This window comes from Schistocerca gregaria, chromosome 6 (genome assembly GCF_023897955.1).
Source record: "Schistocerca gregaria isolate iqSchGreg1 chromosome 6, iqSchGreg1.2, whole genome shotgun sequence".
Taxonomy (NCBI): domain Eukaryota; kingdom Metazoa; phylum Arthropoda; class Insecta; order Orthoptera; family Acrididae; genus Schistocerca; species Schistocerca gregaria.
Window position 1 is genome coordinate 169022647 of NC_064925.1, and position 20267 is coordinate 169042913.

A 20267-nucleotide genomic window follows, 5' to 3' on the forward strand; every position below is an offset into this window, starting at 1 on the left:
AAGAGGCATTATAATTATACACTACTTTTCATGGTTGTCCTGATTCTTACATTTGTGAGTGATATCTGTATTGTTTATTCCAGTTTTTGTACTTGAGAGCAGCCTAAGGTCGAGATCTTGATAGAAGTATTACACTCATATGGCGGCACCATTATTCAAATAATTCCGTACTGAATATTTTGTGAATGACCGCCAGCGCAGGGTTGAATAACGGTAAACGTACTGTAGTACGTGGTAAGGGATACCCGCAGGGATGCAGCATGGTGCCGTACGGTGCTACCGCAGGCCGCGAGAGTTAATCAGCGGCACGACTAATACACCGCAAGCGGCGTAGCGTGCGCTGCCGTAATCTCCCGGCTCTGTGGGCCTTGCCTGCGGCTACCGGCATTGCACCGTTACCACCTAGCCCAGGCGAACGTGTGACGGAACGGGGCTTCCGTCGAGCACCTTGTTACCCGCCACACGGTACAGGCTTTGTGAGCGGCAATGCTGTCAATAAACTACAAGAAAGTACCAAAGTATCTAAGGCGGCAAAATTGTTACGCAGCCAGAAACATTACTTTCGAGTGAAGTAGGGCCAGAACTGAATCTAGTGAAACGCAGGGCAACTTGCATCAATGGAAGTAATGTTCGGAGTCATTATCTGATCCAATGTTACCGGGAAGTTACAGAAGTGGCATATCTTGATATAGATAGTTAGAACTTATTTCGGATATTATCTTACCTCTGGTTGTTAAGTTCTACGTAAACAGCAAAGCAATAAAATTCATAGTTGCTGATCGGGAATGCAGATGGGATAGGAAATCTAAATTAAGTGCCAAGGAGAGACTAATTTACAAGGAAAACTTTATTATCCTAGGAGAGAATGATTGTGTTTGACCTAAAATTATGATGACAATAACTTCAGCATGTCAAGTAATCCGATAGGGAGCAACCAGCAAGAGACATGAAAATGTTGAATATTGCAGCACTTCATACACACTGAAGAGCCAAAGAAAGTTGTACACCTGGCTATTATCGTTCAGGGCACCCGCAAGCGCACAGATGTGACCAAATACAACGAGGCATGGACTCGACGAAAGTCTCAAGTAGTGCTGGAGGGAAATGGCACATTGAACCATGTAGGACTGTGCATAAATCCATAAGAGTACGAGGGGATGGAGACCTCTTCTGAACAGCACGTCGGAAGGCTTCACAGATATGCACATTAATGTTCATGTCCGAGAAGTCTGGTAGCCAGCAAATGTGTTTAAACTCAGAGGAGTGTTTCTAGAGCCACTCTGCTGCAATTATGGACGCCTGGAGTGTCGCAGTGTCATGCTGGAATTGCCCAAGTCCGTCGGAATGCGCAATCGACATCAATGGATGCAGGTGATCAGACAGGATGCCTACGTACCTGTCACCTGCAAGAGACTATATAGACGTATCAGGGATCCCACATCTCTCCAACTGCACACGACCCACGTCATGACAGAGCCTCCACTATCTTGAGCAGTCTCCTACTGACTAGCAAGGTCCGTGGATTCATAAGGAGGTCTCCATACTCGTACACGTCCACCCTTTCGATACTATGTGAAACGAGACTCGTCCAACCAGACAACAGTCTAGCAGGCCGGGGTGGTTGAGCGCTTCTAGGCGCGTCGCCCTGGACCTGCGTGACCGCTACGGTCGCAGGTTCGAATTCTGCCTGAGGAATGGATGTGTGTGATGTCCTTAGGTTAGTTAGGTTTAAGTAGTTCTAAGTTCTAGGGGACTGATGACCTCAGACGTTAAGTCCCATAGTGCTCAGAGCCATTTGAACCATTTTGAGCCACCAACAGTCGAATGCCGGTGTTGACCGGCCCAGGCGAGGTGTAAAGCTTTGTGTTGTGCAGTCATCAAAGGTACACAACTGGGCTCTCGTCTCCGAAAGCCAATATTGGTGATGTTTCGTTGAATGGCTCGCACTCTGACACTTGTTGGTGGCCCAACATTCAATTCTTCAGCAATTTGCGGAAGAGTTGAACTTCTGTCACGTTGAACGATTCTCATCAGTCGTCGTTGGTGCCGTTCTTGCAGGTTCTTTTTCCTTCAGGAGTGATGTTGGAGATTTGATTTTTTGCCGGATTCCTGTTATTCACGGTATTCTCTTCGAGTGGTCGTATGGGAAAATCCCCATTTCATCGCTACCTCGGAGATGCTGTGTCCCATCGCTCGTACGCCGACTATAAGTCCACCTTCAATGTCACTCAAATCTTGATAACCTACCATTGTAGCAGCAGTAACCGATCTAACAACTGCACCACGCGTTTGTAGTCTTATATAGGCGTTGCCGACAGCAGCGCCGTATTATGCCTGTTTACATGTCTCTGTAATTGAATACACATGCCTTTAACAATTCCTTTGGCGCTTCAGTGTGTTTGTTGGATATAACACACGTAGATCGTGTGTTCAAAATAAACATTTATACTGTAAGGCAAAAAGAACGACGCACTAATTCGGAATTGCCCGTATGGGACGGAAATTATTGGCCCGGACTCTCATTATCTGGAGTAGAATTGCCTTCTGATGAGTCACGCGTTGAATTATGTCCTAATGACCTGTGAAGACGTATCTGAAGACGCCGCGAATAGCTGTGGATACCATCCAGACTGTAGCCAGTACTGCCCAACAACGAGGAGTGATGATCTCTTTCACCATTTTTGTCACAGCAGGACTCATTTGTCGTATTTCGATGCACCCTCACAGCACAGCGGTACGTCGACGATTTCTGAGTCATCCTGGGCTTACATTTCAGCAAGAAAATGCTTGCTTGCACACGGCGAGAGTTTCTGCTGCCTGCCTTCGTGCCTGCCAAACACTGCCTCTGCCAACTAATTCGTCCGATTCCTCCCCAGTTGAGAACATTTAGATCATTACGGGTAGAGCCCTCCAACCATCTCGCAGTTTTGAATATCCAACGCACAAATTGGACAGAATAAGGCACAATATTTCTTGATAGGACAACCAAGAATTCTGTCATTCAATGCCTAGCCGAACAATCCACACATGAGGGGATTAGGTGGACCAATGCGTTACTGACTTGCTCAATCTGTGAGCATTTTCTCTTGAGTATATCATCCTTCTTTTCCAGTTGTAATGATTTTTTACTCTGTATATGTACAACGAACCTGATACTTAATTTGTAGCCATTTCCTTGTTCTAGTGTCCATTATAAGAACAAGCATTGCTTATGCAAACTTTACCTTTGAGTTCCGTAAATCACAATGAGTCGACAGTCATTAGTTATTCTAGTTTTTAGCTTCTTTGATGTAACACGCTCACTAGTTGTTCTTAACACAAGGTGTGTGGTGGACAGTAGGACAAACAACTTACCAAAAACTTTAACGAGAAGCCTGAAAGAGGATTATTAAGATGACAAAGTCTTTTATAAATCATTTTCCTACCGTTTGCTCATTATTAATTCGCACCAAATAAGCTACTCGTTATTCAGGGAAGAAGGAAAGAAATAGTTAAAATAACTAAGAAACCTACGATCGGGTTGACACGCTTCAAATTCCAATTTTCACACATTTACACAGCTACGGTTTTAGTTTGCCTAAAATACTTACAACGTTTACCGCGAAATCTGTTTCCCTTTTATCGCAGCTCGTTGCATTAAAAATATCTATTGTCTCTGCAGCTACATAAGTTTTCTCCAAATGTACAACGGTGCTTGTGTTGAGGAAAGTGAATTAGTCTAGAATCGTTTAAAAATATAAGTAGTCAGAACTGCCCTCACGATAAACTTCTTTCTACAGGTTTCAATGATATACTGTACTCGGTGATATCCTTATTATTTTCTGTAGGTGTATCAAAGCTTGTAGTATCCAGCGAAAATAACATAAAAAAGATCTTCGGTACTTCACTACGGCGTTCTGTACATTCGCATCATTGATGTGATAGCTTAAACTAAGCTAATTCCTTAGCGTTCCGAGCTGTGGCTAGTTGGATGCCAGAAGCATTTTTCCTCGTGTGAACTGGTACGGCTTCTGTGTGAATTGATTCCAGAACTAAATGATTATCCAGATAATGCTATGGGAAGTAAATCCAAACATACCACTTTTCTGGAATATGTACAATGTCTCCTGGATGCAGAATGAAAGCAAATAGAAACTCTGAGAATATCAGAAACCATGGAAGGTGAGTATAATTCTACTACAGATATTCGCCTCGAAATTAAATTTTCCTTTAGGGTACCGAAATCGTTATCATTAATCTCACAGTATTTTGGTGTTTCTTATTGCACGAGATGTGGAAGACACTCCCAACATGAAAAAGGACACTACTAAAGTCTCTCGTACTTCTAACTGTAGAGATAAGCGCAGTTATTAGTCAAGAGTCCGCAGCTCGTGGTCGTGCGGTACCATTCTCTCTTCCCACGCCCGGGTTCGATTCCCGGCGGGCTCAGGGATTTTTTCTGCCTCGTGAAGACTGGGTGTTGTGTGCTGTCCTTAGGTTAGTTAGGTTTAAGTAGTTCTAAGTTCTAGGGGACAGATGACCATAGATGTAAAGTCCCATAGTGCTCAGAGCTATATGAACCATTAATCGAGACTTGAAAGTGGAATAACGATCGATATTAGCTGCCTAAAAAAAAAAAAAAAAAAAAAAAAAAAAAACTAAAAACTAAACTCCTCCCGAACAGGCTATGAAGGTCCAGCGGTATCGATGGTACCGACTGGCCGCCGCGTCATCCTCAGACCATAGGCGTCACTGGATGCGGATACGGAGGGGCATGTTGTCAGCACAGCTCTCCCGGTCGTATGTCAAGCTCCGGGACCGGATATTACCTGACATAGGTGCTAAATTCAGTCAAATTACCGGTATTTCTTTAAATAGTGTCTTCTTATTTATCTGGTCCTCCGTTATTTTCTATCTGTGCAACTTCAACATATTTGTGGAACTGTGCCAGTCGTACGCAGTACAAAACTGATAGACTGAATAATTGAATTCAGGAACGAAAATTTGTGCATTCATTTAATACCTCGTTGTTTTTCTTTAATCACATGGAAGGCCACCAAGATCTACAGCAGATGTTTCACACTGGTTGTCACCTGATGTAAACTGAATCTAACAGAATAACAGTGATTACATCAGGGATGTCATACAACCACTGCAGAAAACATTCTCCAAGTTCAGAAAACTTGCCATTTAACACATTACACTCATATTCGGTACAAGCGAGTTTCAAATCTCTTTCCTGATTTACGTTACTCGTGCTTCTTCCTTGTCACAAATTCTGCACTGGCTACATCTTCTTCCCTTCCCGACCTCAAAAACTGAGTACTTCACATTAATTATTCTGGGCAGACGAGCTTTTCATTGCAGTTTTGGTCAGTACATATCCTGGTTAAGAAACCTACTCTGCTGTCTCCATAGGTGTCGTCATTCTCTGAAGCTTCAAATATATCAGTGAGTCATTTATTGGAGCAATGTGTACGGAAACTTCATAACATTTGTAGTGTGTGGCATCTTTTCCTAAAATTGAAAGTTCAGGAATGTATGTGATGAGTTTAATGAAGACTTCCCAAGACGTCAGGAATTTGTAACATATTGAATGCCCTTCTCATCATCCACTCCCTGCGAGTCCGTCTCGAGTGGAAATGGCAGTAGGTGCTACGCCTAATTACTGATTTATGTAACACCAGATCAATCACATTACATGTAAATGTGCAACTACTTAGACTACATTTACTCTCTGGTTTCAGTTCAAGCTTGCACTCTTTGTGGGTGTTGCGTTAAAATTTGATCCTGTTTCATTACAGTAGTGTTTCTAGAGGTCCAATATCATATCGCATGATTTATTATAGCAGAATTTAGTGCCTCGCACTCCACAATTCCCACCGTTCCATCTCCAGTTGGCAAATCTACATGAAGATTCTGGTGGATGCTGGGATCAGTTCCTTATTGTTGCTGGAAAACTTAGTAGATACAGCTCTCCACGTTATTGTATCCGGTGTTAGCCTCTCTCTCTCTCTCTCTCTCTCTCTCTCTCTCTCTCTGGTTAGCTAGTGTAGCCTATGGCTACTTGAACCCTCTTGCAGTAGTAATTGGTCTCTACCACATTTATTCCCATCTCTGTAGGTTCCCCTCCATAAGCCAGTGATGCCTCAGTGAAGATGTTATTGAGGAAAACTGGAACCGCGTCCGCAGCGATTTGGATTGATGGAGCACCACTAATATATTCCCTGCCAAGGATTTGTCTAGTTTATCTCCTGCTAGAGAAGTGATTCGGCCCTGTCTTCAGAAAGATAGTAAACAGATTGAGGAAGGAAAGGCATAAACTAACGACTTAAATAAGATTCGACCATTATCGTATTTATACTTATTGTCATGGAAACTTACAAGAGCCTGCTGAAAAGCAACGCTTCCGAATGTTTTATTCTGTTCTCAGTATCGTTTGGGTGGTTCGTGACATGCTTATTACTCGGTCGACTTTCCTGCTTCGGTGACGGAGATAGCGACCCTCTTCCGCTAGAGGACTCCGAATTGTAGCCTCCGACATGGCGGTTTGTAACGCAACTGTGTCGGTATATGAGACAGAGCGTGCTGTTATCGAGTTCCTAACAGCAGGATACGTGCCTCCGAAGGTGATGAAGGGTGGCTTCACTATTTGGATGCTGAAAACAAGAGAACGTGAATGCGGTTATGCCACGAAGGATAATTGTCCCCAAAAAAGTGCAAGACCACTCCATCTGCAGGCAATGTCATGTTCAAGGTGTGGTTCATGTGGAATTCATGTTCGAAGACAAGCCCATGATCTCTGCAATGTATTGCGACACCCTCAAAAACCAAAAGCACTACTTCGAAGAGTTCGCCTTCAGCATGACAATACTAGACTACACACGAGCGCTGCGACATCTACAACAATTCTGCGCGTTGGGTTTACTGTCATCTATCATCCTCCACATAGTACAGAAATGGCCCCATTCGATTTTCATTTGTTTCCAAAAGTTACGGAACACATACGAGCGTTTCACTTGAACAATGATGAAGCGCTGCAAGTACAGGTAAGAATGTGGCTGCGTCAAAAATGTCAAGCATTCTACACTGACATTATCAACAATCTGGTCTCATTTTGGGCGGAATGCGTTTGTCGCCAGGGTGACTATGGCGAGAAATGAACATGTAGACACGAAGAACGAAGATGTAGCAGGTTAACAGAGTTCGTTTTATCTCAAAACATTTAAGGACTTTCACATTAAAAGTTTGTAGGTATTATTTTTTAGAACGCCATCGTATATTAGCATCCAAATCTACAAACATATGTATTAGTAATGAAGTTTACAGATCGAATAGGGTAAAGAAAGTACTGAAAGCTACACGAATACAAGAAAGCTCTTACTGAATCGATGGACAATGCTCGGTCAATCAAGAAAGAACACACACGTAAGTAATGACAGGATGAAACATGAAGAAATAAAGCGCAGTTGATGGCGACCTAGAGAGTTATGGTCTAATGATACATTACCTTGGCGCCGACATGGAGGCGTCCGTGGACCATACACGATCGTAATTACGAATTTCCATCGTAATTCAGAATAATTAGATTGTCGCAACTAGTAAGCAGCAAGGCCAGTAACTCATTCTCCTCTTAACCGATAATATTCTATTGACTCTTCTGGTGTCCTGAAACAGTCAAACTTTCTCGACATGCACCTGAACTGTAGGACAGTGTGATCTGAAGGCTGAGTGTACCAACTACGGAAACGCGGTATGGCGGCAGAACTCTGGTGTTAGGGAGGCAGAAAACCTCTTGTAATCGAGGTTATTTATCGCCTAGGGTTTCGAAGAAAACGGCTGACGGCGCGTAGCTCACTTCTTTTCATATGGAACCTAACTGTGCTGATTTGCACAGTTTAGAATTGGCTGCTTTCAAAGGTCGCAGACGCAAACCTCAGATAACGGCCAGAAGCTCTTCTGCTTCCCTTCAGTAGTATATTCCGCAGTGAATCGCCGTTTCAGTTTCGCATGAAGGACCTCCTTGCAAAGGCGAAAATTACCAACTTTTGAAGCGATTGCAACAACGACCACGAAAGGTATGGTCTTTAATACCATACCGGGACATCATTACTGCCACATTTCGTTCGCTCTCGTACCACTCATAAAAGTACGAATCTAGTTTTAAGTAAAATCGATTACTAACGTCGCTAGCCGCAAATGCTTGTTAATCTCAAATTATTCTGAATCGGTTGTGATGGTGCTTATTTGTTAATCCTAGAGAATCCCCCTTGAAGCCAAATTGTGCTGTAACGTTCTTTTCTTTCCAAATCGATTTAGTATAGCAATCGTTATTATATATGACTACATAATTTGCAATATTCCTCAGTACAACTAAATTTGAAAATCTATTCCTCTCTTCTTGTCGACGCTGTGAATCATCAACGCTACACTTTCAAATACGACTACATTCCAGGCAAATACTTTTAGAAGAATATTCCTGAAACCTAAATCCATATTGTTTCAGACGGCTTTGAGATAATAGGAAACAAAAAGGCACATTCTACAGCTCTTAGTTATTTCTGACTCGTCTATGTGACTTGGAAGGAGAAGCAGCAAGAGAATGTTCGACTTAAAGTCCAGTCGAGAACTGAGGCCTTTAGAGGACAGAGCGCATTACAGGGCTGGTGAAAGATGAGGTGGAAGATCGTCAGTCTTCATTTGGTAACAACGAACCAGCGATTTAGGGAAAACATGTCTATACTGCGAAACGACTAACCTGTTTCGCGATCACCGATTCACACTTATAGGTTGTCTATGTAACGGCTTCCAAGGTCAAAATAAAATTTGAGTTCCAATATTCCATATAATTGCTGACCTAACGTAGAAAGAAACCTGCTTATTAAGAGTAATAATCTTGTGTTACAGGTTTCCCGCAGTAGGAAAAGTGTAGCAATTAGAGAACTGCGTGTGTCTTGACGCAGTGCAATTCACGGGACGCAGATACCTAGAAAATATTCTTTCAATATTAGATAACGTCTGTCAGCAAAATTTACACGTAGCTTCAGACTTTTAGGAAACTTTTTCACCTTCACATCTCTCACACAATGATGAAGAGAAAATAAATTTTTATCGCTTAGTACATTTTCAGTGTTCCTCCACAGGACGCATAATTCAAAAGACTAGGTGACACGAACGTAGAGATGCGTGAAAAATAACTAGTGCTTGAAACAGACCACAAATTAGATTATATACATCGATTGTGTGATAATGGGGACACTGAGCGACTTCTAACAAACTGTAAATATAATTTGAAACCTTTTCTAAACATTATCTCGTGTATTTGTTTAACGTTAAATATTTAACACATTAAGACTTTCGTAAAGTAATCAGAAACTTGAAGCCGTCTTAAACACAGCACTTCGATCCTTTAGAGTATCGATGATCTAGTGGTAAAAACGTAAATCTAAATGTTGTGATTCAGATCTGAACTGATCCTCCAGAATACGATTCGAATGCCACACCGACTGCTTCACCTAGATTGAGTGAATGAAATGTGAAGTCTAGAAATTGTATAACTTTCGTCACAGGCCTCTTACATTTAGTGGGAAAGGGCACCAGAATTAAGAATAGAAAAAGAATTCCACTGTTAAACGCTCAGAAGTATGCCGTTCTAAGCGCTAGAGTCTGGAACGGCGCCACCGCTATGGTCTCAAGTTCGAATCCTGCCTTGGGCATTGATGTGTGTGATGTTCTTAGGTTAGTTAGGTTTAAGTAGTTCTACGTTCTCGGGGAGTGATGACCACAGAAGTGAAGTCCCATAGTGCTCAGAGCCATTTGAACCATTTAGTATGCGATTCATTGAGTGCAATTAAGTGTTCTACGCGAGGATACAAGAAGTTGGTGTTGATTTGGAACAGATGTGAGATCCAGTATTAGACTTCGGAGGAACTGTGAAAAACTTACGATCTATCAAAGCAGGAGTAATAAATGATCATGACACTCCCTCGGAAATTCTCAATCAATTCGGGGGAGTGACAACCAAACGGTCATTTAAGTTTGCATTTAGGATGTATGAAACTGTTGACTTACCACTGATCTTTTGGAAGGATTGATTTATACAAGCCCAAAGATATCAGAGGTAGTTAACTGTGAAATCTATCGCTAATTCAGGTTAACGATTAAATTATGCAAGGTAATGACAATAATTTTATGTGAAAAAATAGAAATGAAAACTAAGTATTTGTAATCTGATGATCAGTTTGGCTGTAGCAAGAGAAAAGCATCAGAGAATCTGTTAATAGTATAAGAAAGAAACTTCCGTGAATGTACATATGAAGCACAGCAATCTTTGTAAGTGAATTATGGGCTGTGGAAAAGCGGAAAAGAAAATCAAAGTGACTGAGATATTTAATGATAGATGAATACTGTACTGACAGAAATACGTGGGCAATCGTATTAAAGGAAGGTGGCATGATGTTCGGACATATCTTTTGAGGCACCAGGCGATAGCTGTACATTCCATGGCAGCAGAGAAGTCCGAAGACAGAAATACTAGTAGAAGACAGGAAGTCAGAGACTGGAATATATCGAACAAAGAATTGGGGACCAAGCAGTTTGTGTAAGAGGAAACTGATAGAAGTAGAAGTCCAATTGAATTCACTAAATCATCAGTCTTCCACGCACAGAAATTCATGCCGCAGCACTCTCTTACCAGGTCCAGCGTCTCAGAAACAAACTAATGGATTCCGTCACTATTCACAGATAAATTTCAGCTACCGGCATAACAAATTCGCTTCGACCGGAAGCGCTTTTAACTGCCATTACCTTGCCGTATATGCGATGTGTCCGCTCTCCTGCTTAGTACCACAAAAACTAGTACTGGCAACATTAATTCACCCGAATGTGCTAAAATTTCACAGTAATTCTATTAAAACGAAATGTATTTTTCGTAGCAGCGTCCGCACAGAAATGTGCATTAATTACCTTGGCACTCAGCAGTCACTGTGGAAACCGTAATGATATTACGAGATCTAATAATATTTTCCAGGGGACATTCGAAGCGTACTGAAATTTGTGTCAAAATTGTGCACATCAGAACACGTGCCACACAATTTTCGTATACGGTGAACTCGTTAAATCGGTATAATTTCAATTTCGTCAGTAAATGTATGTCAATCACGCAGTCAACAATCTGTTGCCAACAACAAAGACTGAGAGCCCTATTACTCTTTTTTCTGTTACCATAGTTATTTCGGTAATAAAAGCTCATAAGAGATTACCACTGTGTAGTGGATGGTTCTCAAAACTTGATCCTTGTCGTAGGTGGCGAGGTGTCCAAGCATGAGATAGGAGTCGCTTCACTGCTTCCATCTATCAGCGATTTCTGTCATTACTTTGTATGGTTTATGCCATTTTACACACACGTGTATTAATATTTGAGTATATGTATATTTACACAATTACTTCCACAGTCGACTGCGTACGTAACTTAAAGCAGAGTTTCCATCTACCACTAAGATCCTACACTTCATCTTTTTGTGTGTTATGGGAAGTAGCTGTAACAATGCACTGGAATTTGATTCCTTGAGTTGTTTTCTCAGGGTATTTCAAAGTTTGTTATTGTTATGTATTAAACGAAAACACAAGAATCAAAAATTTTCTCCACAAAGTAGTTTGTTGCCGTTAAGTAAATGTTAAAATGTGACTTAGTAGTTCCTAATTAAGTATTCGTAATCAATAACTCGGTACTTCCTCAACCTGGCCTCTTGAGTGTAGATTCACTAACAAAAAGTCTTCCTACACCTTGTAACCCAATCGCTCTTCACATCTCGAATATAATGTGGCCTAAATTGCTAAAATAGATAGTTACTGAAAGGATGTATAAACATAGAGACCAAGGGATTCTTGCTAGCGATTGGGGACAAGATGCACTTTAGAAAAAAAAATCATGAATAGTATGTCCACGACCTTCCTTTCACCTATAGAAGAAGCGTGAAATGAAACGCCACTTGTCGCAGCATTACTTTTCAGAGGCTACCGTTTCCGAGGCAGGAAATTGAAATTTTCTAATGAGCGTCTAAAATCTTCCTCCTCCTAAATTACAACTAAAGGACTTAAATGAAATCAAACTGCACTTCCGTCGCAAAGTCGTTTATTAAAGGCTACCTGTTTCTGGGGAAACGTTCACAGGAATGAAGGATATAGAATTACGTTAAATCGTTAACTACAACGAATGAAAATTTGTAAACTTATTGCAGAAATACTACGACTCTCGTTTCCCAGTTTATTCATTACGACACTGCAGGCTGCAGATCGTTTACCAAAATCAAATCAACATTATCGACAGCCACTATGAAGTAGTCAACACTCTATATCAACGGCAGTTACTAGATACTGGATAGTTGCAAGCAATGTGCAGCTACTCGCGGTGGTCTAGTTTGAGCTTCAATTATCACATTTCAGAAAAACTTGGTACACATTATAAAATATGTTAACGAGGAACCGATTTATGGTCGAAACTAATTATTTCCAATTTTAACCACCAGGTGGAAGTCTGACGCTGTACAGCCTCTGGTCGACGTCTCCGTTGCTCCTATCGAACAAACCGTGTAAACAGCAGTTAATAATAATACATAAGTATTACGCCTTCCTCACTTCGCTAACATTTTCTGCCAACGATCTATCCCTAATCGATTTTACGAGGTGTATCAGAAAGAATCATCTGATTTTAAAAGAATCATAACTATTACGCTACTTGAAATATGTGCGTGAAAAACATACTGTTGGAAAGAGCAAACCCTCGAGATTTACATTCTCCTACAGCACAGAGCACTAGATGATGGCATGAACATTTCCGAGAAACAAGTTGTTTGTATAAAGGCAAATCGAAGGGCCGTCCCGGGGTGTCTGACACAGACGTCGAAAGCATCCGCCATAGTTTCAGAAGGAGTCCGCAGAAATCGGTTCGACGTACAGTTCGACAGGTCAACATGGCCCCTATGTCCGTCTAGTGTGTGATGCATCGACGTTTACACTTGAAACCATACGAACTTCAGCTACTGCTAGTTCTTCGTGAAGGTGACAATCAACAAGGTATGGCATTCTGTAATTTCGTTCTGCCAAAACGGAGGATGACAGTTTTTTTACCACGCTTAGTGTTTAGTGATGAGGCAACATTCCATTTAACTGGAAACGCGAACTGTCATAGTGTGAAAATACAGGGAACGGAACGGAACAACAGCTTGAAGTTGTACAACGTTAGAGGAAGTCTCCAAAATTTAATGTGTTTCGTGCAGTTTAATTTGGAAGAGGAGTATAGTCCATTTTTGCTTGCCGAGAACAGTTACAAGAAGCACATACCTCGATATGCTTGAGATACTTTCTTTTCCCACACTTGGAGACTGATTCGAACGACTTCGTTAACCAACAGGATGGGGCACCACAACATTGGCATCTGATAGAGAGCGAATGTTTAAATCAAAGGATTAGTGAATGGAAGGTCGGCCGCACTGTACCAAATGATTCAGCCTTACATTAGTGGCCTCCTAGGTCACCAGACCTGACTGTAGAGGATTATTTCTTCTGCAGTTTCATAAAAGACTGTTTTTTGCCTCTGTTACTAACAACAATGAATAAACTGAGACATGTCATAGCAGCCGCTGTGGAAGCCGTTACTCAAGACTTGTTCGAAGCTGTCAGGGAACATTTTGAATACAGCATTGACATATGCCGTGGATCTCAACGGGGGCATGTTGAATACCTATGAAAAGATATTATAAAAAAATCTTTTTGAGTTTCTCGTTCATCAAAAAACAAAATTCATTGTATATGTTTATTAATTTATGAAATGTAGACATGCCAAATCTGATGATTCTTTTTGCTACACCCTGAATACGGAAACATTTATATTCGTCTTCTTTGAATTCACAATGTCAGATTTGCCTCTGGTGGCCAAAATTCGAACTAATTTTTTTCCAGCGTAAATCAGTTCCGATTTTATGTATTAGAATGTGTACCAAGGTAAGCTGTAATTACAGCCCACATTGGACCTCTGTGTGTGCAACTTTGTACACACATGCACCATCGGCGGATATCAATCAGCATTACAGGTGCCTTCATATAATCTTCGACGTGCAAGATGTGCACCATAAGAAAGTTTGGCTGCGGGAACGTATTATTGCTATCACTAATGAAATGGGACGTGAAAAGCTTGCACAATATGTTTCGAGGCTCTTGTTACCGATATTTCAATTCCCTGAGTGGTTCAGAGGTTGGGAAAGTCGATCTACGTAGAGACTAAACTAACGTCACCTTTCTCGTTCCGAATTATCTGTCTTAGCCAAGTATGAGACAAAGAGAGATGAATGCCGCGGTTCATCCATGTCTCAGTGGTCCTCCCTTCAATTCTTTTCCGCTTAAGAAGATACTTTCTCTTACTGAAAGAGAAGAAAATTTTAAGTTATTCTCTATTGAGATATGAATCTATAGTTCACTTTAAGACAAAGTTGTAAGCCTCACAAGTAAAAGGATTTTCATTATTTTAGTATATGTTATATTTAATCTATGTCACAAAGAAGTGTTTCTTCTCTTCCTTATTTCTATTTATACAGGATTACAGGTAATAGACTGAAAGGAAGAGGTGTTTACGTTATATAGAGGAAATGATTATTGAGAAAATAAAACGCAGAAGCTTGGCAGCGAAGGGATGTCTGGAGTCTGAGAGGACCTTTACCTCCCCAGTGACAGAGCTAGAAGCAGTCAAATTGATAACCAGAAAGCAAATCTTAAGAATAAAAGAGCATAAAAAATCATCTCACACTTAGATTCATTGGCGTATCTATAAAGGTGAAAACAAATAGCAGAATTGCAGAGGGCCCAAATTTTCTGTCTCCAGTAGAAATTTTTTTATTTTTTGGAAGACATAATTCTACGGATGAAACTGTAGAACAACAATCTGTTAGCTAGGTTTCGTAAAGTGTACACTCACACAGCCACATCTCTGAAACTTTGTGAACTCACGATAATGCTATATCAGGATAACACAAGACTACGCTTAGACTTAAACCACTTTTGGTTAAAGTTGTGTAATATCCTGCTAATTCGTGATGGTTGGAACACGCTCGTGTATGTTACGAATATTTTATGTTTGGTTAAAAAGCGTCATTTCGTTTTAAAGCTATCACGAAGACTTAATTCATTTGTATGCATTTGCATGCAAGTTTTATAGTGTTTTCGTTTGTTCATTGAACGCAAGAGTTAACATCAGAGAGAAATTTATCATCACCAATATAGTCCCTAAATGTAACGAACACTCTCACAGTGTTCCAATAGTGTATTGAGGCAAAAGCTATAGAAGCATATTAATATATTAAATATATTACCTGATCAAAAGTTTCTGGACACTCCTATGTGACCTATGTACTGAAGAAATGACCACTATGAGTCACTAGAGGGGAATGAATGGAATGAAAGGAGACCGGGAGTTATGTTGCCAGTAGAGAAGCAGTAAAAAACACCTTGGGTTTGTCAGGAAAGTAGCAGTAAGATCAGAATGGGTCGATCAAGAGGGATCGGTTACTTCGAACGTGGTATACTCATCGGAAGTCACCTGAGAAATAAATCCACCAGGGAAATTTTAATCGTTCTAAACTTTCCCTATTAAACTGTTGTGACTGTGAAGTGGAAACGCAAAGCAACAACTACAGCTAAACCAAAACCAAGCAGAGCTAATGTACAGGGACCATCGACTATTTTGGACAGTGGTTGTAAAAATTCACATGAAATCGGCGGAATGAGTTACAAAGTGTTACCAGCAGTTCCGGTGCCACAATGACTGAGCATAGGAAGTAAAAAAGAGTAGGGTACGAAGTCCAGCAGCTCCTATTATACCACACATTTCTGTAATCAGTGCTAAGGGATGCTTTGAGATGGTATAAAGAGCGATACCACTGGTCTAGGTAAATACGTAGGAGTGATTATGGAGTGATGAAATACGCTGTACTCTATGACTGTCCGATGGAGATGTCTGGGTTTCCCAAGTGCCTGGAGATCTTTACCTTAGGTCGTATGTAGTGCCAACAGTAGAGTATAGATGTGGCGGCTTTACAGTATGGGGACGTTGTTTGTGGTTAGTGTGTGTTACACGTATAGTCCTTAAGACAACGGTAAGTCCGGAAGACTTAACACATTTTACAGCATTGTGTATTGCGCAAATTAGAGAAATATTTCGGAGACGGTAACTGTTTGTATCAGCTGTAATAAAGCAAAACATGTCATCGAACGGTTTGTGGACAATGACGTTGCTGAAAACGGCTGATCTGCCCACAGTCTTGACCTGAAGCAAATGGAACACCCTTACGATAAATCCGAAGGTAGAATTCCATCCTCCAACATTACTTATCTTAGGAAAAGAGCGGGGGGAGGGGGGGGGGGGGGGAGTCGCGCGGTCTTAGGCGCCTTGTCACGTTCCGCGTGGCTCCCCCCGTCGGAGGTCCGAGTCCTTCCTAGGGCATGGGTATGTGTGTTGTCTTTAGCACAAGCTATATTAAGTAGTGCGTAAGGTTAGGGACTGATTACCTGAGAAGTCTGGTCCCATAAGACCCTACCACAAATTTTAAAATTTCTTGAGGAAGAATGACTTGACACTGCCCCACAGACATTCACATATTTTCAGTAACATTTTTCTGAGTTTGTAACCGCATCGTCAACTATAAAATGCCGACCTTTCGGCGACTATTGCAAGACGCATTCCACAGGGTGTATTGCTAACTGATCAATGGACTCATTTAATTACTTATATACTATGTTGTCATGGGATATGAGGGTGAGGTGGAAGGGTATTAGTTGTTCTTTTGCTGTTCTTTCATTGCATCTTCTCATTGGCTGGAATACTAGTTTTCCATACGAGTTTCCTCAATTGCTTATTGCTTTCCATTGGAGAAATCGGCGAATATGAAATTGAGCGGCGACTGCAGCTGGCGCTGTTCAGTAACTGTCAGGCATCGTAAGTATCGAATATTATGGTTGACAATGCGATCACAAAGGCAGAAAAATTTTATTCACTGTGACAACGGTCGCGGAAGCCTGCGTTTACATTCCTATATTTTGTAGAAAGTGTCCGCACGGAGCTGAAGCCGTCATATAGGTGAAGGGTTGGCACACCTCGTTCCTACAAATGTCCATGAACAGTTGTCCAGAAACTTTGATCGGATGGAGCACTTTGTTAACCGAAGTTTGAAGGGTAGTCCCGTCAGCACATCTATTTTCTTGGTAATTGTTGCACAAGGATCGTACATATCAACTTCTTAAGGCAGTAGGAAAGTAAGTGTGGTGAGAGATTATTTTCCAACCAAGCACCTGTTCAGTCCCTTTTTTGAAATCGGCGGACAGCTGGCGAGCATTGTGATAAAACTGCCATAATTGCTGCAGTCTCCCAATTCTCTTTTCTTATAAAACGACCAAAAGGTGTCTCACTTTTCCAAAGAAGTTGCAGGCGGCGTTACTAAAACGTTGGCAAACTGTTTGTAATATACCTTACCCTACTTGCACCTATTGTATTTACATTGTGTAGTGACGAGTTAAGCAAATCTTCAGTTGAGATGTCTTTTTTAAGGATTCAGCAATCAGCTTTTTACCAATATAAAGGCCCCTAATCTCGTCACCAGGAAAGTTACGTATAGTCGATAAGGAAACTGATGGCATTTATGCAATAATGCACGCATACCGTGTACTTAAATATGACTATTAGTTCAGCTATCCTGGGTTGATTTTCCTACATAATTTTAGGTAAAACTTGCATTTTCAGGTGGACTGGTTCTAATTCAATTTGGCAGAAGTGTTGTGCTCAATTGTAGCACACATCTCACGTCAGCACCTTTGGCTACACTCTTCTTATCACCCATTCACCTACAGTGACTGGGGCGGTGCTGTTGCAGGCGACAACACGGCGGCCATCCAGCGGCAGTCGGCATCGGCGGCGCCCCCACCTGCTGCGTCGCGACGCCCGTCCTGGCTGCAGAGCGCACCGGTCCTGGTGGCAGCGGCCGCCGCGGTCGCCTTCTCGACTTCGAGGTGACACTGCTAGGTGCGTAATCCTCACCTCTCTGCTAGCGCTGGGGCTCCTGGTTCAGTGACGGTGCGAGTCCCTGCTCCCCTCCCCTACGCCCAGTATGATCCACCTTAAAGAGCCTAAGAACCTTCTAAAAAGCATATAGTAATGTGGACTTTATTTCTACATCTGCATTTACATTCTGCAACCCATCTTACAGTGCGAGATGTAGGTTATTTCTAGTGCCTCTGTACATGGTTTTAGGGGTATATGCCCACATATTTCTATTAACGATGGCGGATGATGTATTGAACAAAATTACACCAAACTTCCTGGCAGATTAAAACTGTGTGCCGGACCGAGACTCAAACTCGGGACCTTGCCTTTCGCGGGCAAGTGCTCTACCAACTGAGCTACCCAAGCACGACTCACACTCCGTCGTATCAGCGCACACTCCGCTGCGGAGTGAAAATCTCATTCTGGAAATATCCCCCCGGCTGTGGCTAAGCCATGTCTCCGCAATATCGTTTTCTTCAGGAGTGCTGGTTCGCACGGAAGCTTCTGTAAAGTTTGGAAGGTAGGAGACGAGGTACTAGCAGAAGTAAAGCTGTGAGGACGGGGCGTGAGTCGTGCTTGGGCATCTCAGTTGGTACAGCACTTTCCCGGGAAAGGCAAAGGTCCCGAGTTCGAGTCTCAATCCAGCATACAGTTTTAATCTGCCAGGAGCTTTCATCTCGGCGCACACTCCGCTGCAAAGTAAAAATCTCATTCTGGAACATTACATCAGATTTTACTTCATTTTTAAACTAGTTTGGTTAGTACTTCTAGATAAGTGTGGCACTAGCAAACCATTACTTTTCCCCTGGTCAGCAAGTCAAGTACTGAGGTGTAGATACATGAAGAAAAGCGCTTACCGTATACTGACAGGCGTAATCCACTTCAACACTCAGTTAGGATCGTGGAGTGAACATCAGGTACCAGGTATCTGCGGGAAGACTGATAGAAGCAGAGAAAAACGTCTAACACAGTACAATGTGTAGGTATTAACGGACCAATATCAGGATATCTGTACCTGTACCCCTAACATAAGGTGTGTGCTGCATTCCACCCCCCGCCCCCCCTACTCATGAATGGTGTATGCGAAGTACAACTCGCGGTAAACCTTTTATTTTCTCATCGTTGAATTTTTTCTTTCATCATCGGTCTATGCAATGGGCCTGTTCCGTCCTCCAAGTATCGACTCAAATTTTTCTTCGTCTTCCTACGGATCTTGTACCAAAAGATCTGAAATTTAATGCTTGCTTTGGTACTCTTGGATCTGGCATTCTACCCTGCACCACTTTTTCGAAACGCCGTAATTCTCTCCATTTACGACGTATAAAGCTGACATTTGGATCAAAGATGCCTACCACATACTTCTCTAACGGTGCAAAATCCTGGTGCCCAGCGACGTTACGTTCGGCCTGGCAGCTCTGCTAACAGCGAAGGTGTCGCCACGTGCAAGAAACATGCCAGAGTTCAGAAGTTCACGTGTCGTGTAATGTAGGTTAACAATTCTGCGCAACGTCAATACGGTCGTAAATAATGGTGGAAAGGTCGTCGCACGGCATCTTGCCCATATTTCCCTCTTTTTGTGACGCCTCCGCGATGGAGGGCAGTATGGCGAGACTCAGCGTTGAAATCATGCAGTTTTTTTATGGTTGGCCGAATAAACGATTTCAGACTACGTCTGCCCAGAATCAACACAAAAGGGTCTCAGGGGCTGGCATATAGGGCATTAATCAAAACTCTACTTTACTTGGGGCGTCGATTTCCGCACCTTTTGCTCTCGAAAAGATAGCTCGCACTGAGATGAACAAAAAAGACGTCCTTGCCAACCCTTGACGTAGTAGATAACCCCAGACGGTTCTACCCCCTCTCTAAGAACATTATGGGGCTGCATCCGCGTTGAACATGATCGCATCCCTTTGGAGTACAGCAGCACTGCATTTTATTCCCTGGTGTAAAGATTAAGTAACTTTCAGTAACATTCGACGAAATATGAACGTGGTTGAAGTAGCACAGAGCACTTACGCTTTCTCAGCTACCGTCTTATACACGCTGCTGTGGCGTGATCACAGAGGGGTGTGACATCGAAACATGTGTGAATGATATGGGAATGGGTCCTCTAAGATATTCCAGGATGCGCAGTACCCTCCGTGCCACCTACCCAGAGTTGCTGAAAATTTTGACCTATGAAGTAGCTCTAGGTGCCTGAAGG

General features: G+C 42.1%; 1 protein-coding gene across 1 annotated transcript in view; it reads left to right on the plus strand.

The window, feature by feature from the left end:
* LOC126278781 (hemicentin-2-like) overlaps positions 1–18034 on the plus strand; it is a 732365-nt gene extending 714331 nt beyond the window's left edge. The window contains exon 8 of the mRNA XM_049979058.1: positions 17895–18034. Within this exon, the coding sequence (XP_049835015.1) occupies positions 17895–18034 (140 nt within the window). The remainder of the gene's footprint in view (positions 1–17894) is intronic.
* The last annotated feature ends 2233 nt before the right edge of the window (positions 18035–20267 follow it).